The sequence below is a fragment of the Epinephelus fuscoguttatus genome, linkage group LG13 (assembly GCF_011397635.1).
Source record: "Epinephelus fuscoguttatus linkage group LG13, E.fuscoguttatus.final_Chr_v1".
NCBI classification, from domain to species: Eukaryota; Metazoa; Chordata; class Actinopteri; order Perciformes; family Serranidae; genus Epinephelus; species Epinephelus fuscoguttatus.
Window position 1 is genome coordinate 33,019,946 of NC_064764.1, and position 24,461 is coordinate 33,044,406.

Here is a 24,461-nt window from a genome sequence, read left to right on the forward strand (position 1 = left end):
CCGAGGTGCTGTGCAGTACTGTCTATTAGTGGTGAGCTTTTTTTTGCTCTTTTTGTTTACCTTCATTTCTCACCATATTCATGTGTTCCCTTCCTTCGTTCCTTTCCTTCCCTCCTCCTCATCTCTGACCTGTTTTTTTATCTGACTGTCTCCTACTTGTGCACAAATGTCTGTTGCTGAGCTGCAGATGGCAAATACAACATGTGATATTCAGTTATTTCTGTTACAGTTTCCTCTAAGATCAACAATAAAATGACTTTCACTTCCTAAAAGTGTCGTAAGCCGGAGCAGGTCAAATGCCAGCAGTGCCACAATGTGCAGAAAGTCCAGTGTGTTGGCTGTTGGCATCTGAATCATTTTTATACATTTATCTGGACTTTATTTTATATTAACTGTACAATATTTCTCATTAATTGAATGAAAAAAAGGTAATTTCATATATTAAATGCTGCGTCACTTAAAAAGCATTGTCCAAATTCAATATTTTTCCAGTACTTTTTCTGACAGTGACCATTTCCTGAGATCACCTGACTCCACACCTCTTCCCGTCATATTATGCAGGTTATTCAGTCCATGTTAGTGGTATCTGTTGTTTTAGTTATCTGACTGTGTCAGCAGTGTGGCAGAGATAAAACCCCCTGTTAAGAAAACAACAGCCAAGGTCACCCAGAGCTACTGAAGGTGCCTCTGTTTCTCTTTCGCTCTCATGAGACAAACTCATGATAAACACACACAAATACGACACTGCAGAGAGTGAGTGGAGAGGGACAAAACACTACTGAAGATATCTACAAAGCTTGAGTGAAATCAATTGACTTCAGCGGTGGAAGACAGTTCAGACCATGTGATCTACCCGCAGTGCAAGAGAACAACTGTAATGTACTGTGTGTTTTGGCTTAAAATACCCGGTGTTTGTGGCACAATTTCAGGCAGGAAACACAGCAATGTCTCGGTAAAAAAACACTGCTTTTTGTGGCACTGGCCCTGCAGGAACAGAGTGATGGGATGCACTGATATTTGGTATCTTAAAGCTGCTGTAAACCTTGAGACATGTCACTAAAAAACACCAACGTTTGGTGGCTTACATTCCACTGGAAACACAGCAATGTGTCAGTAAAAACTGGCACTGGCTCAGGTGAAACAGAGTGATGGGTCACTAAAAAACACCAATATTTGGTAGCTTGTATTCCATTGAAAACACAGAATTGTCGTGGTAAAAAAAAAAACCCTGCTTTTCGTGGCTCTGGCCCGGTGGAAACAGAGCAACGGTTCACAAAAAAAAGCTGATATTTGATGGCTTAAAGCCACTGTAAACACAGTGACAGGTTGCTAAAAGCCACCAATGTTTGGTGGCTTAAAATGCAGCTATGACTCGCTAATAAACAACTGCCATCCACCATCCTTTCCACCTCCCGATGACAAAGTCAGTTCATATTCTATGTTACTTTAGAAATGTTGATATGATACAAATGAAATGTACAAATGTAACATATCCTCCTGAGACCCAAACTTTTGTTTGGTTCACATTTTTAAATTCTCCTATCTATCTGGAATCAGATCCTGTCCTGATAAGTATAAAAAAAAAAAACCACTTCACTTTATCCTCATACGTGACGATAATTAAGTCTCAGTGTCCTTCAACAAGCTGATGATAAATTCCTTATGTCTTCAAACATGTACTGTCTAATTAACAGCGTCTTTGCTGTTGCTAAAATTGGTTAAATCTGTTGTCATATCAAACTACAAACATTATTAATCAGAAATGAACAAGTTTCAACCATAAAATGTGATCAAGTTTTGGACCTTGTCCACCTCTGTGTCAGGATAGGCTGCAGACTCACTTGGCTGAGATGGCTGCCATCTTGTTTTTACATGGATTGGTGCCATTAGATGGCACAAAAAAGTGTCCAAGAACGAGGACAACAGGTCTACGTTAAGCAGAATGAAGTAAAAAGTCAAGTAAACCAAAAATGTCATGTCCTCGTATGAGGACACAGGGTCTGAGGAGGATATCCATGGTTTGCAGAAACATACAATGCCAGCATTTCTTTGTTGGTCTTTCATTTGTAATTGACTGCAACTAATTCCTTTGTTCTTGTAAGGTCACTTCAACTTAAACTCACTTTCATCCTACGAGTTCAACAATACAGAGTTGCTAAGCTGCCTCATAGGCAAACAAGGACTGGCCAAAACTATATTTATTTTTGAATACTGTGTATATTCATAGCAACTGATACACAAGGTGACACTGATTGTTTTGTTCAAGTGGAGAAATAACTGGGCGCTTAGCTGGAAACAAATACAGGGTGGTGTTGTTTACTTGTTCCTGCCATCACTATAAACCAACACAAACGCACTAGCGAAAGAAAAGCGAAAAACATGTTCTCATTTCTAATGAAAAAGTTACCTCATCTGCAAAGTGGTCACTGTAACTTCAAGAGCATTCTGACAAACACGTGTGAAAACATGAGTTGTTGCAGTCAGGCACAAGGCCTGCTTTCAATTATCTGAAAAAGTGTTAAAGAAACTAAACAAGCAGTGAGTTATATGATGAGTCTTCACAGAACTTATCTGGAAAATACTGCGAAGACTACAGGGCATATGGCCGCAGCATTGAGCAGGACACACACTGTCCAGACATCAGGTAAAAGGCAGGTTTGTACCCAAGGTTGCTCATTTACTTCACACTGGATTTGGTTTAGACATTAATCCAGACACAGAAACTGCAAGCATCCTGTCCCCCATCAGGATCTCTACTGATTCACAACCTCATGACTGCTTTCTCCCTCTCACACTCTCTCCCCCTGCCGTCACTCTCGCTCAGTGCTTCAGTGGTTACTCCCTGAAGTGTTATTGAGCAAATCCAGTCATTCGTCCTCAAGTGAGGGAATACGCAAGTCCTTTACGTCACCTGGTCACCTGCGAGTGTGCTTTCAGCTGAGCCTGTGTCAGTCATTGAGCGGCCTTGACAGCTCGCTGACGACAGAAACTCATTACGGGCTTGAGTGCACACACTCAAACACACAGCTGAGAGATAAGACATCACTGTTTTAACATCTCCTCCCTCAGAGAAAAAAAGACACTGCAGGACCAGTGTGCTGCCGGCAGCTGCTGGGAGCTGACCAGTCACCACTAAAACCAGGAACAGCTCTTAAAGGACCATCACATTCAATGAGCTAGAAACGTGACAAAAATACTCTTAACAAAAGGTCAGTTTCTGAAGCTTTCAACTACATCTTGCAGTCTTCCTCAACAGATGGGCGGCTCAGTGGTTGCTGTGATGGTTCAGTTGGTTTTACAGCTAAGCAATGTAAAATAATTTTTATTGTTCTTTGTTATTATCGTCATTGTTTTTCATTATGGGAATCGAAGGATTGGAATTAACAACCAGTTCTAGTTGAGAACAGTTTCCAAATTGTTCGATCCACTGGAAAGTTATGCGTCCAAGCTTTTCAATTCCTTTTTTAGTACAGTGGTACATTGCAAAACAAAAACAAAAATGACACCACACTCATGCATCTACGCTGCTGGAAACTTCCAACAAGAAGGAGTAGTAGTGGAAAAGAAGAAACGGCTCAAACGAAGATTCATTTCTCAAATAAAGGTGCCAACAGAACTGTTGGTAATGTATGTAAAAATAATCATTTCAAGTAATGGTGGAAACACCAACAATTTGCTGAAACATCTTCCTACGTGACATGTGCTTAAATTCCAGGAACGCCATGTATTTGACACTGCTCACAACTGCCACTGCTTCCAAACCGAGCAGTTCATCCGCTTACAAGGTTAAATATCCTATGGGATGTTCTAACAGATTTTTTCTTTGACTAAAAAAATGGTCAAACATTGGAGCTTTTGCACACCTGAGTCACATGCATGCCTTCTTCCTACTCTGTTTAAGTACCATGTTCAGACTCATACCCCTTTTTAACAAACATGGGCTGGCTTGGTTTGGCTTAAGCTGTCATCTCTGCACTTCAACAGGGCTACCCTCTTGAAGGTGTGTCTTACACTGATGACGGCTCGTCTTGAGTGATGACATTTAAAAGCAGTGGGCTATTTTTGCAGCATGTTTTTCCATCACACAGCAGGGCAGGTAAAAGAGGTTTACCTGTTGGAGGTGAGCTGTTTGCAGAGGTGCAGTAAGAGCCTGTTGTCTGCAGCTCTTCATCAACATCTCACTGTGGCTGTTTCTACTTCCACTTTCCTCCCTGCTGTATTATTACACTTGTCTTAATTGAGGAAAACCCAGTAACATATTTGAATTCCAGTAGAGTCTTAAAAATAAAAGTCCCTCCTTACTTTCATTGTGAAGCAGCAAAATAAGGAAATGTTAAGTTTTTGAGCAGCAACTTCACACAACTTATAATACGGCTGATAGTGAACATGAACTGCAAAATAAAGCAGATATCTAAAGTAAAAACAGGACGCAGAGAAACTAAACTCCTGTTAGAAGCTACAGATGTGCTGAGAGCTCAACACAAAGACTTTTAAAAACGCCTTTCTCTCTGCAGACAGAGGTGAGGAGAGCCTCGCAACATACACAGCTTGTTTGAGGGGAGAGAAGCAGGGTTGTCGGGGTTGGCTGCGGTGGCGAAACGTCCCCGCTAAATGCTTGAGGGCAGGCAGCCTGGCTTTTGAACCTACTCTGAAGAAGATCCATCTCTGGCACGGCTCAGCATGGCATAGTGTGTCTTAACTGGTAACACAAATCGGAACGGCATGGCTTTACTTGGCACGGCTAAAAGCGGCAGTGGAAAAGGCTCATCAGAGATAACTGAACGGTTGTGTTGACACTGACAATGTGTAGCAAATTGCTCAGTAATCACTAAGGGTAAAGAATCAGACAGATAAGCAGAATCAATAATGGGATTGGTATGAATAAAATCTTATCAGTACCCATCCCTGATCTTATCTGGTTTTGTAAAGTGACCTTGGGTGAGTTGAAAGGTCTTTATAAATAAAATGCATTATTATTATCATGTGATTTATTTGAAATTCTTCTATAGTCATTACTTGTCATCAAGCAAACTAGACGATCAGCTGCACCTTTATCTACAGAGAGCACATTCCACAGTTTGGGACAAAAAGGAAAGTGTCGGTAAGGAGGGAATGTTTTTACAGTAGTGGAACAAAGGTGACAAAAATTCAGACATGCCAGTCTCTGTGACAGGAAGCCTTAAGGTGTTGTGAATTCCATGTCACTTACAGTGTCACTCTACACAATATAGCAGTCTATCATTGTTGATCCGGATTCCAGGTCTGTATTTCCTTATCTGTTTGAAACTGGTAGCTGCACTCCCACATCAACTGACACTTTCAACGCTACACACAACACTTTCTACCACACAGTCCTCCACAGAAAAGGCTGTTTTATAGGCAGTAAAATGTTTATTTTAGAAACAGAAATCAAATTTGTCAGTGGTCATAATCAACTGAAGAAGTGCAGTGTTCGTACTGTAGTGGGTTAACACTGAATAGTACTATGTGTGCTAAAGAGTACAGCAGTATCAGAGCCAAAGTCAGGTGAGACCAAACAGGGAAGCTTTTGTTCAGCAGCTGACAGAAAGACAGACTGTCTACTGTTAAAACCCCCATCACTCACTATCTTTAATCACACACTCGCACACAAACAGACACACACACAGAGATGTGACGTCCAGCAGTCTGGTAGATACTAAACCAGCGGTCTGAATACAACACAACAGAGTTTTGTCTTGCTCTGTCTCTCACGCACACACACTCGGCTTCATTCTGTAATTACACTACACACACATTTTGTCTATGAATGGCTCTTTTTACAAGAGAGTATTGAAACTTAGGCACACTCAGCTCAACACACACACACAAGGTTCCAGGTACGTTACCAAAATAGTCCTGGAAGTTACCACTAACTATCTCCGTTAATCTCTTAATCTTATTAGATAACACAGATGTTGACAAAGTTTTCCCTGGGGACATAATTTACAGTTTAAAATAGGTAATAAAATGCAAAGCGTGTTTTGGTTTAAAATGCCTCCTTTTGATGGCCCAATAGTGGCTGGAAACACAGTGATGTCGAGATAAAAAACGACTGCTTTTTGTGGCACTATCTCAGCAGGAAATGCAGCCATGTCTGTCAAAAACAGCCACTTATCAAAACACTATCTGGACAGGAAATGCAGCAATGTCTTGGTAAAAGATAACCAGTTTTTGTGGCACTATCCCAGCTGGAAACGCAGCGACAGGTTTAAGAAACACCCACCTTTGTTGAGTAAAAGCTGCTGGAAACGCAATGATGTCTCAACAAAAACAACTGCTTTTTATGGCACTATCCCAGCAAGAAATGCAGCCATAGCTTTGTAAAAAAACAACCGCATTTTGTGGGACTATCCCGGCTGGAAACACAACACAGGTCGCTAAGAAACACTCGCCTTTGGTGGTTCAAAAGCTGCTGGAAACACAGTGATGCCTCGATTAAAAACAACCACGACTGTCCGTGCTGTGTAACCTGGAGTCATGCAGCTGGAGTGCTGGTCAACTGAGCAAAACCACTCAAAAATTCAGCCTGCTTTAGTGCATTGATTGTTTGACTGTATGTACAGTAAATGGGGTTGAACTGAGAGGAGAGTCAGGGGAGTTCTCTTCACAGAGCTGAACTGTCAGTTTTATAACAGAAGAAGATCTCTTACATTATAGATTAAGATCTGCACCGACTTCCTACCACCAAAGTCCATAGTCTTCTTTTAGTTTCCCCTAACATTCAGACAGAGATAGGTTCTGTGGGGACAGCAATGTCTTGGTAATAAACAGCTGCTTTTGTGGTACTATCCTGGCTGGAAACACAGTGACAGGTCACCAAGAAACACTCAGCAGGAAATGCAGGCATGGCTTTGTAAAAAACAACCGCATTTTGTGGGACTATCCCGGTTGGAAACACAGTGACAGGTTGCTAAAAAACACTCGCCTTTGGTGATTAAAAGCTGCTGGAAACACAGAGATGTCTCGATAAAAACAACAGCTTTTCATAACAGTATCATGACAAGAAATGCAGTAATGTCTTGGTAAAAAAAACAACCGCATTTTGTGGCACTATCCCAGCAGGAAACACAACACAGGTTGCTAAGAACACCCATCTTTGGTAATTAAAAAGCTGCTGGAAAAACACAGTGATGACTCCTTAAAACAAAACTGTGAAATGATGCGTATGAAATGTACCAACGTAACTTATCCATGGTTTGCAGGAACCTACAGTGCCAACATTTTCTATTAGAACTGAGCTAAACATGAACAAAAGTATTACAAAGATGCTGCAGGAAGACAAAGAACTATAAAAAGTAGCACAGTATGTAATAACAGTATGTTAGAGGTATTAACACTGTAGCTGTCTTTCTTTGTGCCCGCCTGCTCCCCTCCCATCTTGCTTTTTTGTCAATGACAGGAAGTGACAGTAATCTGGGAGGATGACATTCCTCTCATACCTCTCTCTGTATCACTCTCATACCTTACATATTTAACAAGACACACAACCACAGTAACTACACAAAAGAAATTACTGACTATTATAAGGGCACCACACTAATGACAGGACGGTACACGTTGATCCACAGCAACAATATGTAAAACCTACGTCTATGTGAGGCTTGAAATCATATGTAGCAGAAGATTGAAACCACCGAGAACTGTTCAATGTAAATAAACTTTCTAAGCACTGGATGTCAATAACTTCACTTATTTCATTACTAATTTTGTTCTCCTTCTAATCGCAGTCCGGTCCTACGTTACTGCAGATGCCTTAACGCGACATAATGGAGACACAAACAGAAAGGTTATTCAGACTTCAGATGAAAATGTTTGCAGTGTGGCTACAAACATCTGACTACATGCAGGGATGCACACACACACGGTCCCTATGGTCTCAGATCAAAGGAAGCTATAGAGATAAAAAGGAGCTTTAATCGAGCCTTCAAAGCAGCAGCATTGCGAGACTATACAATAACACCAGGAGGTTACAGAGAGGGCTTCTTACATAGTAGCAAAACACACATATGTATTTATAGGAACTCATTTCATCTCTGACTTGAGGAAACTTCGTGTTTGTCCCTACAATCGAAACAATAGTAGAGGTGCAATTACTAGCAGTGGAGAGTACACCTTTAACTCATCTCTCGCATGGCTAGATCTATCTCATGCTGTGCCAGTGCTGGAGAAAAGTCTGGCTGAACCCATCATAATTCTGCGCTGAGGGAATTGTATTTATTTGACTCAATCACAGTTGTTTTGGGCAGCAATAAGCTTGGGATATAGCATCAGTACCTTTGCAATAGTGTCCATAGTGTTTTGGTGGAGACGTGAGCCCTAGTATTAAAATGGCTAAATGGCTGCAAAATAAAATGCAATATGAAACTTCAAAAGACATTTTGGCATGTAGATTGCAAGCTCTAAAGTTCTTGTTTCATGCACAGTGCTAAAATTAAGTATGGAGATGGGTCTGGCTATAAGAGACTAGGAGATGCACCTAAGATAGACAGCCAATAACAGGGCTATACCCACAATCTACATCCTGTGAGCCAGACCTTTTCCTAAAATGCATAAGAATATATACAAAATGATTTCCAGTCCTCCAGTCAGAATACAGGCAAGTAGCTATATTTTGACACTCTGATAGTCATACCCTATAAAAATCAATCCTTGGTGACTGCTGGTGGCCGTCTCACGTCAGATGCAGATTATTTAGATGATGATAGCGCTTGTCATGCAATGATTATCTTAACGCTGTGCACTCAAGTGGCTGAAGGAAGTTGGAATGTACTTGATGTTATCACCAGGTATCATGACTGAACCAATGATACCTGTATCCTCAGGTGACTAGGCTGTGTCTGTTCCTGCAGGCTGTCTGTGGCTCCTCACCAAAGCATCCACACAGTTCAATAATACCAATCCAAGTATTGGAAATACGTCTGATACTGCTGAAAATGCTGGATCAAGAATTGGCGAGTATGCAAGTCTATCCAATCCGATACCATGTAATTAACTAATAAACTTAAACAAGGCTGGCGAAGTCAAAAACATTATCAAAGTACTTTATTTACCATGAAGACAAAGGAGTAGAAGCCCTGCTGGGTCTTAGTAGTAGTCACACACAGGGGCTTTTGCTTTCTGTGTTTATTCCATATTGTGAAGGGCTCATTGCATGAGTACAGTATACTCTCAGTCAAAGAATTAACAATGCATTACTCGCTGATAACATTGCGCATCCCTGGTCATTTTAAACAAACTTAACTGAATTTACAGAACTGCATCATGATATATACCATTACTGTGATATCAAATTACATGTATGTGAAGATTTTGGCCATAACACCCACCCTGAAGGCTAGAAAAACAATCCTCAACAATCCCTAATACTCTTGGAAACTGGAACTGAGAGATACTACCACAAATAAAAACATTTTATAAACGCGGAAATTAAGACTAAGTAACTAAGAAGAGGTAGAAAAGCTGCTAAACTTACTTCCACATCACACACACTCACACAAACAAAATGGTCAGATTTAAAAATGTATTTACAGGAAATTAAAACTCAAATTAAGTCTCGCTGTCGGGACAGTTAAACAGTCGTCTTACTCCACTGCTGCTACAAATGCTGCCAAATGTGTTAGAGCATTTGTTCTAATTTAAGTCTGAGCAGCAGGTCAGATGAGTCTGAACACAATGAATCAAAGCTGATGAAGCAGTGGAGAAAAGACTAATGCCATCTCTGTCCATTATCTCTGCTGGTGTGTGTTTGTGTGTGCGTGCATGTGTGCGCCCCAGGGTCAGAGTAGTTTCCTGCCCATCTTCAGGTTTAATGGGTAATGGACAGGACGTAGGATCATTTTACACGCCAGTTAGTCACTCCGCCACTGTCTGAGAGCGTGAGGAAGTGCCTCTGTGTGTGTGTTCTTTTCTGTGTGTGTGGAAAAATATGCAATAAAACATGCAATATCAACAACAACAGACTTCCCTCCTCTCCTCAGGCCTAAGTCGTGATCAAAAATATAGTTTGATGTTTTGCGTATACAGTTCATAGATGCATGCTGCCACAGAATCCAGGCCAACCAGCTGAGCTTTATGCTAAAATGATGTGACATTTATAGAAAGTATTTTACACACTTGGAAAAAAGGCTTGGCTATTGAAGGAATCCTCTGGCATGCTGAGAATATAGAGCTGGAATCAGGAGCACATTCACCTCTGATACACAGATGAGGCTGTTGCTTATGCAGTTTGAGGATATTATAAATGTGACCTCGTTGTGACCTTGTTGACCTATGTGCGTGACCCAAGCAATGAAAGCCTAGCATGTCATTTGAATGTGTCCTCACTTTCGATTTCGAGCTAACTAGATCACCTTGGCTCCAGTTTGGTTTCACTGAAATTAGTGTAACCAGTTTAACTACATGCCATTCTGTAGGTGAGCGTGAAGCTCAGAGGCTCTGGAGCCAAAGTCCACAGCCTGTCCACACACAGAGCGGAGTTAACCTTTAGCTAACTGTAGCTGCATGCTACCCTACAAACACACACATACACACCTTGCATGTGCTCTTAAAGGTACCACGCATGGAGAACAATAGCTTTCAGCGTCAAGGTGATTTTTAGCTCATGATGGAAACAGAATGCCACGACTGTCCGTGCTGTGTAACCTGGAGTCATGCAGCTAGAGTGCCGGTCAACTGAGCAAAACCACTCAAAAATTCAGCCTGCTTTAGTGCATTGATTGTTTGACTGTATGTACAGTAAATGGGGTTGAACTGAGAGGAGAGTCAGGGGAGTTCTCTTCACAGAGCTGAACTGTCAGTTTTATAACAGAAGAAGATCTCTTACATTATAGATTAAGATCTGCACCAACTTCCTACCACCAAAGTCCAGAGTCTTCTTTTAGTGTCCCCTAACATTCAGACAGAGATATCAATTAAGATTCTGTGAGGACATAAACGACATGACACTCCATGAGCGCTGGGCATTAAAATCCCATGCACACTAAGTAACAGCTCCCACTCCTCCTCCATGATTGAGACGTAGATGGCTGCTGGGGCCAAAGGATGAGGCTGTAAAGTCTGTGAGAGCATACACTGGATTGTATCAGCGTTGCTAGCAGTGATAACAGCCATATTACTTGTCCCAGAAATGTCCATGTTATTTATAGAAGTGATTTCAGCCTCCAGCAGGTCAGGTATGTACCATTTTCTAAAAACAAGTTCGCACACAAGTCCTTTACTTATTGGATGTGTGTTGGTGCCTTTTAAAACAGTCCAGTCGACAGAAGAAAATGCTGGTATAGTACATTCCTGCAAGCCACAGATATGTTACATTTGAACGTTACTTAGCAGGTCATAGTCATGTGCTTCTAGTGGCTATTTAGTCATCAAACGTGGCTGTTTTGTGGTGACCTGTCGCAATGTTTCCATCAAGGATAACGCCATGTAAAGTGGTTGTTTTTACCAAGTGGGTATAGTGGGTTTAAAACCAAAACTTGATCTTTTCCTAACCATAACCCACAAGTGTTTTTGTGCCGAAATGTAATGACACGTTAGCCACAGAGTTGTTGAAACGTTAAGAAAAGTTTCAGCATATCTGCTACATAACATACCTGCAAAGAAACGTAGCTTTAAGGTATTCACAACATAAAAACGTACAAATGTAACCTATCTGTGGTTTTCAGAAATGTACAATTTCACTAATTCTAGTGACTGGGTTGCTTATTGAATGCATATATTGAATTGTATTAGCATTGCTAGCATTGATAATAGCCATGTTACTTGTGCCGGAAATACCCATCTTATTTACTGAACAGATTTAAGCCTCCAGCATATAATGATTTTCATGCTGAGTCAGGGATGTATCATTTTCTACAAACGCACACAAGTCCTTTACTGATTGACTGTTTGTTTGTCAGTGCCTTTTAAAACAGTCCAGTCAACAGACGGAAATGTTGTATGTTTGATCTGTCGCTGTGTTTCCATCAAAGATAGGACCATGTGAAGCGGTTGTTTTTACCAAGACATCACTGCATTTCAAGCAGGGCTGATGCCAACAAAAGTGGGTATTTCAAACCAAAACATCATCTTTTCCTAACCATAACCAAGTGTTTTACACATTAACCACAGCATTGTTGGAAAGTTACGTTTCAGCATATTTGCTAAGGCACTTACATCCTCTAACGTAAGCAACCAAATAAGTTGTTTGTCAGTACCTTAGTTGTTTTGTGATCGGGCTTCAGTGTTGAAGTCTGATTCTTTCCAATATCACAAACTGTATTGCCTAACTGGAGAGAAAAGTCATTCACCCGCGTCCAAGAGGCTGATCAACAGTAAAGCTTAACAAACAACCAAATGCTTCTTTTGTCTTTCCTGGAGAGAGAACTCTTCCTGAAAAGAGCCAGTTACTTATTTGCCTTAAAGTACCACTGACCTCTCCACCAAACAGACAAACCACACACCTGTATTCAAAAGCACCTTACAGTCCCCGTCTAAAAAGACCTAAGGAAAGTTTCTGCATTACTAGATTGAACAAAGGCAAAGAGTTTACTGGTATCCATAGCAATAAACATATATTAATACAGATCCATGTCTGACCTGTAACAACTCTGTTTCGCTGGCTGAAAGACTGTCATTGATAGTGAGGTATTTCCCCACTTTTACAGTTCAGTAGTCATCAGATGTACATCTGTAACCTGGAGACAAACAGGTTCAGACAGGGCCAACAGCTCTGAATCAGAGAAACCGAGAAACAGTAGAAACCACAGTGGCACTCAGTCTACAGGGACACGCAATGATTCAGAAATTCAAAAAATGATTACTATGATGAATCCAGTGCAGTCAGAGTAAATCTTTTAATGCTGGCCAAAATCTCTGTCATAACCTGCTACACACCCAAACACAAACACACACACACCCTGTGCAGCAGCTGGCTGAATTGCAGGAAAAGCGATTGCACAATCCAACATCTAATTCTCGAGATACAAAGACAGAAACTGTCCTCTTCTCTGTGTCTCTATCGCTCTATCTCTGTCTGTCTGTGTGACTGTGTGAAACTTCCTGTTTCAAAATTAATTTTCAATTCAAATTAGTTTCCAGTAGCCACAACACAGGATAAAAAAAAAAAAAAAAATTCCAAAGAACAATTCCGTCTGTTACTTGGGTTTTTCGGTCCCTGCTTCATTCAGTCATCACACACACACCCACCCACCCACCCCTCTCACAGCTGAGTTGTGTGGAGAATGCTGGTAGCCAGAAACCTGTTCTCTGCTTCATTCCTCAGCAGCACACACGTACACAATGCAAACTTCCTAACGTGTAAAGCATGCAACACACACACACACATACACACACGCACACAAAGACTACATACACAGACAACAACACATACTGCTGTCACACTGAGTGCCACACACAGACACACACATTTAAGACACTCCTGTCCATGTGTCTCTACGTCTCGTCCCACCTGTGCCGTTGTAGCAGCAGCAGCAGCAGCGGACGAGGATCCATCCACAGCAACGCCGGGCTCGCTTCATCCTCCCTCACACACACATCCTACGCTCACACACACCTCACTCAGACACACATACACTTCTCACTGGCGGTCCGACTCAACCACTGACCGGCCGACCAACTTGTTAACCGGACTGACTGACTAGGAGAGTGTGTGTACACCACGAGATTCAAGTCTAAACTGCTGACATTCAACACAGAGAGACAGAGAGGGAGAGCAAATGAGGTAGGAGGAGGAGGAGATGGAGGAGGAGCCTACACACACACACACACACACACACACACACACACACTCGTCTCTCTTTCTCAGACACAGTTGTAGAGTTTCTCTCCCTCCCGTACACACTTCAGTCGTCTGGAACAGAAGTCATTGTTAATTATTGTGGAGAGCAGAGACTCAGGTTCCAACGCCGTGTGTGGTTTTGTGTGTGGGTTAGGAAGAAAAGTGACCATGAGGGAATGTGTGTCTTAAGCCTCTTTCACATATCGACTTTGTAACACTACCAGCTTCATTTATGAACTAATGGCTTTTTGGCATTTGGCAACGTATAAAATCTGTATACCTGACATGTACAGTAAATGTGCTGCAAGAATTATTGAACTACGGCAGATATAGAGTGGATATCCTCCTGAGACCTGACCTTTTGTTTGGTATCCATTTTCAATTTCTCCAAGCTATTTGGGATCAGTAGGACCTGATGAGTATAAAAAACTAAACAAGTCCCAATGTCCTCAAATGAGACGATAATAAAGTCCCAATGTCTTCAAACAAGATGATAATAAAGTCCCAATGTCCTCAAACGAGACGACAATAAAGTCCCAATGTCTTCAAACCAGATGATAATAAAGTCCCAATGTCCTCAAACGAGACGACAATAAAGTCCCAATGTCCCCAAACAAGATGATAATAAAGTCCCAATGTCCCCAAACAAGATGATAATAAAGTCCCAATGTCCCCAAACAAGACAATAATAAAGCCCCGATGTCCTCAAATGAGACGATAATAAAGTCCCAATGTCCCCAAACGAGATAATAAAGTCTCAATGTCCCCAAACAAGATTATAATAAAGCCCAAATGTCCCCAAACGAGACGACAATAAAGTCCCGATGTCCTCAAATGAGACGATAATAAAGTCCCAATGTCCTCAAAAGAGACTACATCCCAATGTCCTCAAATGAGATGATAATGAAGTCCCAATGTCCTCAAACGAGACAATAAAGTCCAAGTGTCCTCAAAGAAACAATATTAAAGTCCTAATATCCAATATCCCAATGTCCTCAAACAAGATGACAATTACATCCCAATGTCCTCAAATAAGATGACAATTATGACCCAATGTCCTCAAACAAATCTACGTCCCAATGCTCTCAAACGAGGTGACAATAAAGTCTTAATGTCCTCAAACGAGCCTACGTCCCAATGTCCTCAAACCAGACAATAATAAAGTCCCAAGAGAGTTGAAAAGTCGCCTGTTGTCACTTTAACATTGACTACTTGAATGTGAAAGGGGTAGCTCTTCGTAACAAACCCAAAGATTATTATCATCGGACTCTGCAGAATTTATACTGACTGTTCTGGCTCTCTCTCGCTACTTGCTGAAGACAGTAGAGATTTTAGCAGCTAGAGAACCAAATATTTCTTAAGGAGTTGGTGGAGACCAAAACAGAGCCAAAAGAGCGTGAACACTAGAATTAGATTGTCTACCTCCGGATTTACCCTGCTGACCTGGAGGTCAAACTGCCGAGCTTCTAGTCCCGAGCTTAATTCTTAAACCTCTAAGCCACCACTCCATGAATTAATATGTAACCACCATGAGTGTATTCAACACTTGCTTCTAACTAGTCTAACAAACCCAGATCCCCCAATACATTCTCAAATCAGTATCATGAGTTATTATAGAGAATCCCCACAGCTTCCGAGCTTTGCTGTAAATGACCAGACATTTGGCTGTGACTCATTTAGTTCCTATTTGTTCACATGTGGTTTGTAAAGCTTTTCACTGGAATCACACTGTGCTGCTGTTGGCAGGAAACACTTACAGTGATGGTCTGATGATTCCTTTTCTGTCCTTTGAGAGTTTTGTTATTGTTCTTCTGCTGTGCACCATAAGGGGAAAAAAATGAAGACAACACATTCTTGTAAACAGACCAACATTAGATGAATCTCCTCATCAACATGGCTCACTACGATGCTGTTCTTTATTAAAGTTTATAATTTACTTTGTGCATTGGAGGTGATAGACATTAAACTTCTCTCTCTATATTTAACCCTGTGGTGCTGTGCCCTTTACGTTATAGTCACAGCATTATGATGATCACTGCAGCAGCAGGTGAGACAACACACATACACCTAGCCTAGATAAAGTGCTTCCAGCAGCTCTGTTTCCCTGCAGTGTCCCATTTTATACATTGTAACTCAGCTGATGCTTTACAGCAAGAAATTCAGGAAATAATACTGCAGCTCCTCTTTTTATAACAAAAGGACAAACTTGTTTAATGTAAAAGAGAAGCAAGGAGGCATGACGTATGCCAGTATAACTCCTGATCGCAGATATCAACTATTGCGATAACAATCATGGAAGTCCTGATTGAAGACTGAAGGGTAATCAACACTAACTATAGTTGTAGCTGCACAGCAGCTTAGTAAAATGGATACTGACTGATGACCTGTTAGTTATACTGTACGTGACGCAGGGAAAAGAAAAAGGAAACCAGAGGGGTATGGGTTCACAGGTTGGTGATTCAATGTGTTGCTGAATATTTCAGGACACTAGTTGCTGCGATTTTCCAGAATATACAGATGCAACTGCTCCAGTACACTGACTGATGATCGCAGACACTGACGGGCGATGTGCACAAGCCCACAGCTTTTATTGCACTATGGCAAAGACACACAGTGTGAGCACGGATCTGAAGCCTACAAGGGTCGTTACCTTTGCTGGGGGGCGGGGGGGTTGCATTACAAAGTAGAAGAAGAAGAAGAAGAAGACAAGGAAGACAGAGAAGATGATAAAGAGGAAGAGGAAGAAGATGAGGAAGACTGAGGATATGATAAAGATTAAGAAGAAGGAGACGACAACGAAGAAGACAACGGAGAAGGCGAAGAAAAAGACGTGGAAGAAGAGGACGAACAAGATGAAGATGAAGACGACAAAGACGACGAAGGAGAAGAAGAGGAAAAAGATGACAAAGAAGACAAGGAAGACAAAGAAGACGAAGATGATAAACAGGAAGAAGAAGAAGATGAGGAAGATTAAGGGGAAGACGAAGAAGATGATGAAGAAGAGGATGAAGAAGATGAAGACAACAAAGAAGAAGAAGAGAAAGATGACAGAAGGAGAAGATGAAGACGACGAAGAAGAAGACGAACAAGGAGACAAAGAAAAAGATGACAAAGAAGTAGAAGAAGATGGCAAAGGAGAAGATGAAGACGAGGAAGATGAACAAGATAATAAACAGAAAGAAGAAGATGAGGAAGATTGAGAAGAAGACAAAGAAGATGCAGAAGACGAAGAAGAAGACGAAGAAAAAGATGACAAAGTTGAAGATGACGAAGGAGAAGACGAAGAAAAAGATGACAAAGTTGAAGATGACGAAGGAGAAGATGAAGACAACGAGGACAAAGAAGAAGAAGATGTAGAAGATGAAGACGAAGAAGACAAAGAAGAAGTTTCCAGAATTTCCAGAATTAAGACAATACATGCAGGTTTGAAGTTTTACTGGGCTGTCAGTGTTTGTGTTATTCATCAAAACGCTCTGATATCATTTGTCACAGTCGTTGTCGTTATGGTTGCGGTGTGGACTCTGCCATCCACTTGAGATAGCATGATTTTCAAACACCATAATTATAGCTCAGTCAGGAACACTTTAGTCAAAGAAAACTTTATTTGCATTTGCAGTATTATATTTGGTAGCATGGCTCTGTTCTGGGGCCTCTCTACCTTTCCTCAGGCCTACATGGAAAGCCTCTTCCATACGCTTACCAGATATGATCTTAGATCTTGGACATCATAATATCTTCCTGATGAAAGTCTAGTACTGAAATATTGCAATAAATTTCTTGAGCATTTAGCCAGTGTTTGGGCATCTGTCTGCAAATTGGACACTGTCTTATTGTCAGAGTTGTTTTTTCCTGGTTTTAAAGGCTGCATTACAGTAAAGTGATTTGATTCTCTAAACCTACCAGACTGTAGCTGTTTTATTATTTCCCTTCATCCACTGTTTAAAAATCTCATAGTATAAATGTTTTGTGAAAGCACCAATAGTTCGCAGTAGTGATATTGAGGTGTCTGGTCAAAATTATTGTGATATTTGATTTTCTCCAAAGACCCAGCCCTGGTCCTTATGGGTATTGTTCTCGGTGTGGACAACCCTTTGCTGTCTCCATTCAATCTGTTTCAGTGACTTCAAAACTCCATCGTGACTGATTTTCAGTTCAGTTAACTTTAGAGCTTCAGTGTCTTCACAGTCTTTCAGAGAGGACAAGGAGACCTACTTTACAGAGCAGTCACAAGACCCAAGACACACACATACAGGCTCGCACACACACCCAAGACAGGGCAGACAGAGAGAGAAGGCTGGAGCCTGAGAGAACTCAGAAGTTTATATCCAGTCTACTTAATTAGCTCTTTAGGGTTAATTAACAGTTTGACTCATTCATTAACAAACATGACAGTTAAATACCCATCTGCCTCGAGTGAACAGACGCAGCTTCAATCTAATTCTGCATTTACACCATCAAACAATTATGTGAGGCATTCCCATGTTATGGGAGGGAAGCCTGCTCTGGAATCAAGTGAAACTAGCGAGGTTGACGATGAAAGTGGGTCTTTGTGTGGGATGTTTGCTCAGTGTGATACAGCTCTGCATGTCTTTCTACTGACAGGCAGCTGAATGTACGCTGTGCAGCAACATATTGAGAATACTGTGCAGATGCTTGATCATTTTTGCCCTAAATAAAGGTGTTTGAGAAGCCTCGCAGAAAATACAGCCCTGTTTGTGAGCAGAAATGTTGATGATACAAAATGTTTTCATGAATGACTCAATAAGTGGCGGAATTTTACTGTTTTTAAGAATACAGCAACATAAATTCCTGAAAAGGCCGGATGCAGCTGCCTGCTAGAGCCGCAAGTAAAACTAACAATTGTACAGGTGGAAGTTCAGTGCAGTGTTTGATGCATGTGCGCTGTTTGTTTTCTCTCATAGCGCCATAAACTTCTAGTGGTCCTATATTTTTCAATCTGAGGCCTTTCGATTGTCTCTGCTGCTCCTGCTTTTACAGCTTCCACAGCTCCCCCTCCACACTCAAAACAGAAAGAACATCTATTTTTGACCCATCCTCTCAACTGTTTCACATGATGTAAGTTATATTACTCATTCCTGATAGAACTACAACTTTATTGTGACATAGACCAGTTTAGGTCTGGATATATTCTTGTGGTTATGGTCACCTACAGATAAGTTAAGGTTTTGGTCATGATTAAGATTACGTTACAGGGGAACTGTGTCCATTTTTAAATCTCACACGTTATTCCTATGATCTCAGACAGTCCAAAAATGTCAGTTAACATTAACAACTCTATCCCAAACTAACCCAAACCAAAGTTATGATGTCATCAAGTATGAAGTCTGGAGCTGCTCTATAAACAACAAATTTGGAAAGACGTTAAAGATGCCACTGAGAGCACCCTGGGGAATGTTCTGAGAGTGTGGGAACATTTTTTGAGTATAACAAAATGAAGCTCATTTGGGTATTAAAGACAAAATGAACATGAATCTGTGGGTCCAAAAAATCAGGCTCCTTCATTGTCTATGTGGCAGCTCCAGACTTGATACTTGATGACTTCACAAGTTTGAGACTTCGTGCACCGATCAGAGCAGTTCTTGCAGCTTTCAGGCGGGGACCACTTGGGGACTGGACAATGGGACACTGAAGTCTGTGTGGCTGAATGAGACCCTCAGAAAGGAGAGAAATCACAGGGAGTACCATCAGCTGACCCAGGAGCTTCGCCTAGCTGACAGTCGGATCAAGGGTTAAAGTATTTTAGGATGAGTCAGCTCTGTCAATCTGCTGTCAATCATCAGACCAATGACCACTGGTAAATGGTAAATGGATTGCATTTGTATAGCGCCTTTCTAATCATTTGACGTTTCATTCATCATTCTACACTACAAGTCACATTCACCCATTCACACACACGTCCATACAAGGCTACCATACAAGGTGCCACCTGCTACTCAGTTTTTTAACACTCACACACCGATGGAACAGCCATTGGGAGCAATTTGAGGTTCAGTATCTTGCTCAAGGATTTTTTTTTTTTTTAAAGATATTTTTAGGGCATTTTTTGCCTTTAATTGACAGGACAGTGAAGCGTGAAGGGGGGAGAGAGAGGGAGAGACATGCAGCAAAGGGCCACAAGCTGGACTCGAACCCAGGCTGCTGCAGCAACAGCCACCGACGCCCCTTGCTCAAGGATACTTTGACATGCAGACTGGAGGAGCTGGGGATCGAACCGCTGATCTTCTGATTAGTGGATAACACACTCTGCCTCCTGAGCCACAGCCCCTGCAATTGGTAAAAGTAAGTAAGGCTACAGTTTGTTCAGATGTGTCTTGCAGCTTGCCTCAAGCATTAATCAAAGTGGGCTTAACGTAAACCATGACCCGTATGCTACAACTTGTCGTCATTGCCATCACAGAAGCCCATCTTCTTTAGGTGGCGTACACATGCTGGTTATTTTTGCGCCCTGAAATCCATTGTTTTCAATGTAGAGAGGTGGCAGGCGTGCTCAAACACCAGAGCGATGCTGTCGCTGTGTGCACGCGTTTCCGAGTGCCTATTTTTCAGGGCGCAAGAGCTGTGCCCTGAGTTAAAGAGAGATCAACTTTTGGAACACAGCAGCCCACATCACACTGATGTGGCAAGGACCAACCAACCACAGCAGACAGATATCTTTCCCTTCTTCTGTAAATATTCAGTCTGATAAATACGGAAAAGTTGATCATGTTAGTGCAGGGCTACCCAGAGCTTTACATCTGTCCCACAGACAGCAGGTCTACAAACTTCTATAAACAGCATCTGGAAGAAGATCAGCTCTGCACTCAGGATTTCAGGTGAACAGGCCATGATACTGTGCTTGTTCCGGCTGTTTTGCAACCTCAGATGCAACCTGCCGCTGTGCTCTTGAAAGCTGGCACAGAAAAGACACAAGAGTGGTGCCCAGCGTCTGACCTCGCGTTTTCCAGGCAGTTAAAGACACGACATGTGTACAGCCCTTTATTCATCTGATTGGAAAATGGGAAAACTGCTAGTGTTGTCTGCCACTCTTTTGCTTTTGATTTTTCCAACTTGAGGCATTCAGGGTGCTCCAGCAAAAACATCAAGCGCAATGAGCGGAAAACATGGGGCGCTCTGCAGCGAGCAACATGCTTCACTATTAACTATTACGAAATGCCACCCAGTGCTGCTAATACGCACTCTGTCTGATCTGCTTTACTTCTCTGGTTTCTGGCTTTGAGAGACATTGAAACTCATTGTTACAAATATTGATTGAACTTTCTCTGCCATGGAAACAACATAACAGAATTCATAGTTTGGGTGGCGTTCCCCTTTAAAGGTCAAAGTAACGCCTGCTTCACTTCAAAATTTGACTACTATGATGTCATGCATCTCATAACTGTAACTATAATAAACCCAACACCAGCCACCTTCTTTTGAAAATTACCACACCAGTATGTGTAAGTCTTGTGACAGCTGTAGATGGCCCGAGGAATAAACCAACTAAATGACCGTGTTGGCCTCCAGGAAGCCTCAGATAAATAAATCACACAAATAAAGTGCCTTATTATTCTTTTTATTCCAAATGACGTAAGTTAACAGCAGCATTTGTAGTGACCATTTGTTTGGCTGGGACATTTCAGTGCTTTATTAGTTTAAACACCTCTCTGCTCAGCACAAGCCTAATTTTTCAACTGTTGTCCCTTGCTGTGTGTGTGTGTGTGTGTGTGTGTGTGTCTTAAATGTTTGTGTGTGTCCCTGTGTGTTTATTCCCATGTGTAGCAGCTGCAGTTGTCTGATTTGCATCTCACCACAGAAACACAAAACATCCTTTTCATCAGCAAGAGCATAAAACACACCATGGCTGTGGCAGGCAAATCAGCTGATCTTGCACCGTGTGTGTGTGTGTGTGTGTGTGTGTGTGTGACTACAGCGAAGAGGAATCTCCCATACACACAGACCTCCTCCTTGTTGTTTCAATCCCTGAGCAAGACAAAAACTGTAAACTGGGTTGCAGGAAGGCTAGTTATATTAGGAAAGCAAACTGTGTGTCTGTGTGTGTGTGTGTGTAGGTGGGAGGAAGTTTGAGGTTTGTGAGTTCAAAGTTTGGTATTCACAACGTGATAAAATGGGAGAAAATGACAACATGTGTGTGTGTGTGTGTGTTACTGTTGTTGCTTTAATCTGCAACATAAAAACAGGACTCTGGATGCTGCTGTAAGTGAACGACTAATACGTTTCAGCATCCACCTCAGCTGTGCTGTAAAACTCCCATGATGCAACGAGGTGAAATCAGTTCATCTTTATGCAGCATCACAATGAGATGTCAAGAGACACCATCGGCACAATCTGCTGTGTACCCTGCACTGAACACAGTCCGAGGTCACTTGGAACAAATGCAGGGAGGACGTAGTAGTAGAGCAGCTCCACAGCGCCCTCTGTAGGACAGAACAGTGTGTCCAGACCATCACTGACCCACCGCCAAACCAGTCAGGCTGGATGATGTTACAGGCAGCATAACATTCACCACGGCGTCTCCATGCCTGCAACATGTGCTCAGTGTGAACCTGCTCTCATCTGTGAAGAGAACGGGGCGCCAGTGGCGGACCTGCCAATTCTGATATTCTCTGGTGAATGCCAATGGAGCCGCACGGTGCTGGGCTGTGAGCACAGGTCCTACTAGAGGACGTCTGGCCCTCATGCCATCCTCATGGAGTCTGTTTCTGACCCTCATATCCCTGATGTTTCAGTGACTTGGTGTTAGATTATGACTGTTAAGTGATTCCTTAATTTTTTTGAGCGGTGTAGTTGCGTGGCTCTGGGGATATCTTTCAGTCACACCACCACTTGGATCCAAACTGAAAAATCTTAAACACTATTTGGATAGCATGCCATTAAATTTGGACCACACATATGTTAGCATGTTGATGTTCTCAGGAAACTATCACATTAATGGATGCTACAAGCCACAGCATTGCATTCTCTAGTAATATTTCTAAAATGTCAGTCTAAAAGTGGAGCCAGAATATCTCCATGCTGCTCTAGAGAAAACATCCTCCTCACATGCTCAGACACCTTCTACTAAATCCATCTGTTAGATCTATTTAAAGATCATCTGCTTTCATCCTCAATAAATAATGCATGCATACATACATAAGGATCATTTAACAACATTTACTTTTAGGATTTCTTTGCAGTGTGTCGGAGGCAGGCTTGGTAGATAAGCAGGACAGGTTTCATCTCTAGTGTGGTATCCACATCTCACCAACAGAGGTCAGTACAGACCAGATTACTTTAAGTGATCTGACGACAGGAAGACAGTGTTCTTTATTTCTGTCTGACTAAAGAGAAAGGCGTGATGATAATGAAAAACACCAAGGCCATTACTGTACTTGACTAGTTGAATTTCTTTTTTTTTAATTCTTGATATTTCTGGGACCTTTTTTGCCTTTATTTGATAGGACAGATTTAGCAAGAAAGGGGCATAGAGAGTGGGGATGACATGCAGCAAAGCAGCGCCATAAGTTGGAATCGAACCCACTGCCGCTGTGGCAAGGACACAGCCTCTGTTCATGGGGTGCCTGCTCTAACAGGTGAGCTAGTGGGTACCCAAGTTTTTGTATTTTCAAAACTCTTTGAGCTGAACTTTCTGTAAACATCACAGTTGGACATAATGCAATGCCTCCACTCTTTGAATTAGAGCAACAACAGAGTTTATTCTGTTTCCGCTGAGGGAGCAAAGAGGAGCCAGTGAATTGGCATCGACACAAAGATGCTGTGACCTCTCCAGTAACACGACTGTCACACTCATTAACTGAGCTGTGTTTACCTACAATGCACCATGAAGAACACGCTGATCCTGAGCCAGAGCAGGAGGAGAAGAGTTTTCCTTTTCTAATTTCTATGGCCTCTTGAAGACAACTCTGCTTCCACACCAGAGCAATGACAAGGTTATTATTATTACAAACCAAGTCATAAACTCAGACAAAGCAGCAGGTCAGTACATGAACTTAATCTGGACTTTGCTGCTCTTCCTACCTTTCCCCGAGCCGAAGAAGCAGTCCATCTCCACGCTGGAGCGCGAGTGGGACACGCAGAGTGCGGAGCTGGGGACCAGTCCCTCCTGTGGGGGGGTGCGTTCGGTGGTTCGGACCAGGCACCAGCCGGGCCGCTCGCTCGGCCGCTCCAACAGCTCCACCGTCTGGCCTGGAGAGAAGAGCAGACAGCTGGTTTACAGGGTGGTACTGTGACTTCTGACAATCTCAAGTTTTAGGACGTACTGTCCGGGTTAAAATGTCTTCAGAGGGGGAATATTCTTTCTTGCAATTTCAAATACTTAAAATACACTAGCTTCCTACACTACACTAGTATTTAGCAGGATTAAGGCTCACCCTAACTACCTACAATCTTGTCTAAATCCTTTCCAAACACTGGCGCTCCACAGGGGTGTGTCCTGTCCCCACTCATGTACTCAAATGGCTATATCTCCCACTCCCAGTCAATTATGATGCTTAAATTCACTGAAGACACCACAGTCACGGATTTGATCTCAAATAACAATGAAACAGCTTAAAGGAGTGAGGTTTTATCCCTGGTGGACTGATGTAACGTGAACTTGAAATTAAATGCCTCCAAAACCAAGGACTTAGTTGTGGACTTTCCCGGGAGT

At 42.0% G+C, this 24,461-nt stretch overlaps 1 protein-coding gene across 2 annotated transcripts in view; it reads right to left on the bottom strand.

Annotated features, from left to right (window-relative positions):
* kalrna (kalirin RhoGEF kinase a) overlaps positions 1 to 24,461 on the bottom strand; it is a 213,456-nt gene that overhangs the window by 31,360 nt on the left and 157,635 nt on the right. For both annotated transcript variants that reach the window (XM_049595069.1, XM_049595068.1), the window contains exon 40: positions 23,831 to 23,998. In XM_049595069.1, the coding sequence (XP_049451026.1) occupies positions 23,831 to 23,998 (168 nt within the window). The remainder of the gene's footprint in view (positions 1 to 23,830; positions 23,999 to 24,461) is intronic.